At 38.4% G+C, this 6,948-nt stretch overlaps 1 protein-coding gene across 8 annotated transcripts in view; it reads left to right on the forward strand.

Moving 5' to 3' along the window:
- LOC122793060 (synuclein alpha interacting protein) overlaps positions 1-6,461 on the forward strand; it is a 2,145,219-nt gene extending 2,138,758 nt beyond the window's left edge. For all 8 annotated transcript variants that reach the window (XM_044060745.1, XM_044060746.1, XM_044060744.1 and 5 more), the window contains one exon: positions 5,930-6,461. In XM_044060745.1, the coding sequence (XP_043916680.1) occupies positions 5,930-6,023 (94 nt within the window). In that variant the 3' untranslated portion in view covers positions 6,024-6,461. The remainder of the gene's footprint in view (positions 1-5,929) is intronic.
- Positions 6,462-6,948: the final 487 nt, after the last annotated feature.

Consider the following 6,948-nt stretch of genomic DNA (forward strand, 5'->3'; position numbering starts at 1 on the left):
CTCCTGTGCAGATGTTAATATCCCTCACAGAAGTATGACCTTAGTACACATGGCAGCACACAAGGTATAGTGTGGGCAGTCTGACATAGTGCTGACAACAAATGTAATAATAAAGTATGTACCACCAGCACCTCCACCCAGGATGTAAGCACTACACAATTGCTTACATACCTATGGTACAGTATTGAGACAAAGACCTATCAGTAGAAAGATCAGGTCCCTGCATATTATTAATAAGAAGAAAATGATAGTGCAGTCCATTTATAATACAATTTGGGGAATCACTACCTAACCTCTGCGTTGCATACATGAAAATTCTAAAGGTTAGAACATCTCGAGTCATCACAATGATACATACGGTGTTCCTCCTTACTTCTTGGTTTGCCTGTGGATGAGGTCAGCACCTCAGCCAGGTCATAACAGGCATCAAGTGACCAAGTAAATGCTCCCTGAACTTATAGTAAAGGAGGTAGGTCATAATCTTCCTCTTCTTCATGCACTGTGCAGTTGCTTTCCACAGAACCCTTTGGAGAGGTAGCCATTGCCACATGAATATCTTCAGAAACTGATGGCCCTCTCTTGAGCAGTAAAATAGGGAGTCTGGATCATGCATTCATCATGATTTCTACATAACTGCACAGATTCATGCCTTGCATACTTGTGTCTGTCCTTCATTACTGTGTGATTATAGTATGTCAGAAGAGTGACCAAATGCCAAGCTGCACATTGTGCCATAGGTGCACATCTACAAAGAAAAGTGATTCATGGGCATTGATAATACCTGGCTTTATTTACTTATGTGCTATACAAATAGGGATAAAGGTGTTTTGTTATAAACACGTTGCCATATTTTTAACTAACCTGTGCAGATTCAGAAGGCTATTTTGGAGAAGAAGGCAACAATCTCCTAAAGAATGGCAGTAATTTCAGAACTTGCATGTAGCTTTTAGAACTTACCCAGTGATCAACAAGTGTGTGGTAATCTGCCTTTGCTTACCTTCCTAAGGCTATCCTCCCCTTTATAGGTATTCCTTTCATCTAACCCTAGCAGTACCAAAATACATGCCTGTGTGTGTCATGTGTATATGTATTGTACTGCCAACAAGATAACATACAAAACAGGGCAACCTACCCCAGTACATGCTCGTTACATTGTATGGAAATGTCTGTAATATGTGGTTTTGCTCTACTTTTGCCTATGTACCTCCATTTTATAGTACTATGTTGCTGTATTAATTGTGTTTCTGCACATGACTGCCAGTGGATGACTGCCTTTATATATATATATATATATATATATATATATATATATATATATATATATTTATATATATATATATATATATATATATATATATATATATATATATATACACACATACCTATAGTTCCTAACATGCAGAACAGGTCCTGCATAGAACTGTGTGGCATTGCCATATGTGTTCCTGTGTGTCCCTCCTGCTGCAGTATGACATATCCTTATAACTACCCCACTTCCTTTAGAATGGTATTTAGGTACCCATCACACCTCTCAACTGTCAAGATTTTTGCAGAATTTCCAGATTTTTTACTCGTATTTTTGTTTTTTGTATTATAAAGTTTATGGTTTTCTTTTAATTCATTGACAATTGAAGCCACTATATCTTGTCAGAGACTTGACTTTCAGACTTTATATCCTTCAGAAAAATGTGTGCTAATACAATACCTTTTATTTAGCAAATTTCTGTTTATGTTTGTTTGTGTCTTTTGGCTTTTCCCGGTTAGGGGTCTCCACAGCGGAACTCATGGTCCGCTAATGATTGGCAGTAGAGTTTTACGTACTGGCTTGCCGGGCCTAATGCACAACCTTCAATGAAGGAACGCCCATTCACGTATGTCGCTACACAGAAGATGCTCTAACTGAGAATCGAACGGGCAACGTCTAACTGTGAGGCGACAACGCTACCGCAGCACCACAAGAGCAATAATTAAAATCTGTCCCTATTTTGGAGCCGTTTTCCCCCTCATTAGTTTTGTCTTTGTTCAGATTTCTTGTGCTAAGAGGTTGAGAGGTATGTACACAGCCTACAGCCATTTATCATATTCACAGGTATCTGCATGTCCAGACATTGAGGTGGATGGCACACTGAACAGTTTTAGCCCTGCTGAAAATTATTTCCTGCTGCTAGCACCTGGGACCCATGTGTGGCAGCTGCTGGGAAATGGGATCACTGACCATCATTTGTTAGAGATTGCGGTGCAGTGGGGATTGGGGAATTTACCCTTTTCTTCACTATAGTGCAGTCTTGAAGTTGATATATATAATTTGCAGGGCAGTGCATGGGGGTGGGGCTTGCCTCCTTTCAAAAACATAGATTTTTGTAGGGTTTTTTTTTGACTTTTTGGAAAGTTGAAAGTATGGTTTTGATCATATGAAGTTTGATTTTCCGAAGAGTTGGTCTTGTAGCAAAGACCTCATGCAGTGTCCCCTTCAGAAGATCTACTCTTTGTAAAGTTGAACTTCATATGGCCGAGACCATATGCTCGATTATCCAAAAAGTCAAAGCATTTGTATGGAAATCACAGTACAGTGGGGATTAGGGAATTTAACTTTTCCCCACTATGGTGCGATCTCAGAGTTGGTATACATAATTTGCAGAGGGCGGGTTTATATAATTTGGTGGGGTGTGGGGGGGGGGCTTGCCCCCTGCAAATAAACATAGACTTTTATCATTTTGGGGTTTTTTTTACTTTTCAGAAAGTCAGACATATGGTCTTGAGCATATGAAGTTCAATTTTATGAAGAGTTGATCTTATGAAATAAATTCTATTGCATGCAATATCCTAGGAGCATTCTGACATTTATGGCAGGGTCATACTGGACTGAAATGTTCCCCTGACATTTTAAGGCAGGGGCAGTGGGTTTGAGTGGCCAAACACATTCTTTGCAATGTTGTAGGTTTATGCATGTAAGGTGTTGTACTGCAGTTCAGCCACTCTCTGTGGGTATGTATGGGTGCCATTATCTAGGGCTGTAGTGGACATCCTCCATCTCATATAATACAATATAAACATGTGCAGGGGGTCTAAAACATTTGGACACACTACAAATGCAGCTGTACATTAACATTAGCTACAGTACCTGCACTAACCAATTACATGTTCCTGTGGAATGTCATCATGTAGGAAGTAACAATGTAGATGAGATATATGCCATATGCTTGAAACATGCAAACTGCCTGGTTGCTGTGATGACATATTGGTTATTATTTCACATGCATCACAAACTGCCTGGCAGTTGATAGAATGGTAGCCCTTTTTTTCACAAACCATTGTGGCTGTGGGTCAACTGGGTTGTTTTTGGTAAATGCATGCAGTCTATGGTATCCAGTACTGGTTGATGCCATAGAAGGTATGCATGATGTTATTTGAATCAGCAGTAAGAAGAAGATAAAATGTTTACTTCTTAATTCTGTAATCAGCTAGTTGAGAACAGATTTGTAAGCCAGATTTCCTTTAACACATCAGTTTTAGTGACAGAGCTTGAAGCTCATTTTATCGTCTCCTTATGCCAATTCAAATGTCATTTGCATGCCTTAAAGTACAGTTATGTCTATTTTCTATAAATGTAGGTGTTTGAGTGTCTTCACTGTTACAGTATTATTTCCTGCTGTGGAAGCCCTTCGCTGACTGGAATACCAGAAATTTGATCCCCACCTGCTGGCCTGGTGAACGCCCACCCTTCCAACATTAGGATGTCTGAGTTTAAGGGTCATTAACTGGCTCCATTTTCTTAGAGCTTTCTTGTCCTCACAGGACTGGAGCACCGCTTTTCTAGCCCTTGGCCAGGAGTACAACCCACCCATACTGTCTCCAATATGGTTAGGTTAAAAGAGACCTGAATGGAGCACCTAAATTGGTATGGTATGGAGGGAGCCCACCTCAATCCAGAGCCAATATAGAGGAGTCTTTCAAACTGTCTTGAAGTACCAGTGCACAATAATGATTAACAGAGCAGAGGTGAGCAGTACATGCTGTGGTGTGCCTCACTGTAAATAACTTGGTTTTGATATAGTGCATCTTCTAAGGTATAACAAACATTCATTTATACTTTATTCCTCATTTTGTACATTTGACTGCAGTGCGTTTGACATTTATGAACCTTTCATGTCCATGGGTTCTGTCCTATTAGACAATGTGCTTTGCACTACTGTAGTTCTGTGGTTGAATGATCAAGTGACATACAGCTAAGAAGGCTTCAACTTAAACTGCTGTTTATATCGAGTGCTTCAGCTGTTTCTTACCAGCCCAACAGTTCTTGTAAGAGCCAGCAAACTTCCACTCTAACTGCTGTTTGTATCAAAGAGTGTTTCAGCTGCTGTTAACAGCTCAACAGTTTTAGCAAGCTTCAATTTAAACTGCTGTTTGTAACAGCTCAACAGTTCTTGTAAGAGCTACCAAGCTTCCACCAAAACTGTGGTTTGTACTAGGAGTGTTTCAGTCATTTAAATATTTGAGAGCAAGAGGTGGCACGTTCATTCTTTTTTCGTATTCAGCTAAGAAGGTAACATATTACAAGGTATTATGAGAGAAAGAGAGAGAGAGAGAGAGAGAGAGAGACAGAGAGATGGAAAGGGAAAGAAAGACATAGTTAATGGGAAAAAGCGGAAATCCTTTTGTATGTGAATCAACCTTACCCAGTGAACAACAGATATTACACATGCATCCCTCTCTGCATAGACTTTATACTACATGCAGTGCATATAGCTCTCAACACCTTGACACAAAAAATCTGGACAAAACCAAAAATAATGGGGGGAGAAATCCCCCCAAAATAGGGACAGATTTTAAATATTTCTCGTATAAACTTAGAAAGCAGCTTGAATAACAGGATTTGTGTTAGCATGCATTTTCGGAAGGATATTAAGTCTGAAACTCAAATGCCTGTTCAGTCCTCACTGATTTGCCAAAAATATCCAGAAAACCACAGATTTTATGAGGAACAGACCAAAAATATTGAAAGTCAGGACATTCTGCAAAAATCTGGACAGCTGAGAAGTATGGCAGTGCATTGGTCTTAGTTGCAAGAGAGTAGGAAATACAGATATATCATATGATCACTGTGGGTTTTCAAGCTCAAACTGCATGATGATTTAAATTATTATGTCACTTGCATTTATTGCTTTTGTTTTATTCTTCTCTCTCTGCTGGCATTATAATAATAACTTTATTAGAACTCTAGCTCTAAGCTGCATATATTTTGCGTCCTGAATCATGACACACTCATGCCACTTGCACAGCTCTTTACTCCTGCACTTAGATAAATTTAGTTCATGAAAGGTATTGCAAAAGTAAAAATTCATGTTTTTGGACACTGTACAACATCGGCTTTAGCAAATACTTTTGTATGTTCTGAAATCAGTTAATGCCTTTATGAAAAGGAACTTTAGAGAAATTAAGCATTTATAATCCATTGGCTGTATAGGCTGGTGGCCATTCATACATACAAGGCTGCCATGCTGCTTGCCAGATACCTCCTTAAAGTGGAATGTCTCCACCAAATTGGATACTGTGACCTTATCCTTTTTGCAAAGTTCATATTGAATAATGTCAAGTTTAAAAGCGATTTTACAGCAAGCTCATGAATTTTGTTTTTGGCTGACTTTAAGCTAAATGTGTACCCTAATAAAACAGCCTAGCCTACATGGCAGTAACTGAAGAATTTCAATTTCAAACAAGTGCTCACATCTGTAGCAGTTAATTAAAATAGGATTTACTGGTCCTTTTTGTTCTTGTGTTTTGCCAGACTCATTAACTTCTCAAACTTGCTGTTTTGGTATGACTTGCAATTAAGCTTCCATCTTAAGTATACAAAATGTATTCTGTGAAAAGTTTCAAGTCAGTAACACTGAGAAATGAATTACAGTTGCTCTGTTTTTTTTTCCTGTAGGCAAGAACACCACAATGAGATTCCCAAGAAATCTTCTGGAAAAAAAGGTTTTGACACCACAGAAGAGGCAGAGTGCCAGGAAGTCTTCCTTTAAATAATAATACATTGTATTCCCTCATTTCTTTTGCTTTCAGGCAATTAACAAACTGCATTTTGGCGACTGTAGCTTGACTCTGTCTGAGTTTTATACAGTGGGTGATTAAATGAAATTCCAGCTGAGTCAGTAATTGTGGATTTCTTGACAGCGTTGAACGTAGCATAGAAAATCTTCACTGATCTTGGTAACCCCAGAATTTTATGTTAGTTCATTCTGTCTTTGTTTTTGCAGGACTGATAGTAGCTGCTGAAATTAGTTTAGCTACTAAAGTTGAAACTATATGATATGCTATGAAATGCATAAACTTTTTGTAATAACTTTCTTAATGAAAAAGGAGCGATGTGGCTGTATGACACATTTGTTTACTTAATTTACAGTTTTGTTGTATATTTAACCAATTATCTTATTAAATAATTCCTGGATTAGTAAAATGGCTTTTGTGGAGGGTGTTTGTTGGTTATTTCACCATATTTTATGTTGCCTCATATGGTTAGGTATGTCTGAATCACCCACTGGTTGTCAGCGCTGTACAATGAATGCATAAATCAAGTCAGTAACTTTGAACAGCATAGTTCTGTGTTGACATTCAGCACTTTGGTAGCTATTGAGGAACTTATTATGGACAACATGGTACCACTCACTTGGTCTGCCAGCATTCTTTGAAGGTAATCTGTAAATCAGACATGCCAGAAAGACCATCAGAGCTAGTTTGTAGCTTTCCAAGATTTTGGGGAAAAAAACAACTCTCCAGAAAATATTTTTTTGGTTATATGGAATTCTTCTGAAAGGTAGTCATTCATCTTTGAAGTCCACTGAGGGCAGAATAGGAGGAAGTTAAGTTTCTTGTTTAATGCAATATTAATATCAAACAAGCCAAGTCAGTCTCTCCATGACTAAGGAAATGTTTTATAATGAGATGTCC

This window comes from Protopterus annectens, chromosome 2.part0, assembly GCF_019279795.1.
Source record: "Protopterus annectens isolate FY-2018-M chromosome 2.part0, PAN1.0, whole genome shotgun sequence".
In the NCBI taxonomy this organism is placed as follows: Eukaryota; Metazoa; Chordata; order Ceratodontiformes; family Protopteridae; genus Protopterus; species Protopterus annectens.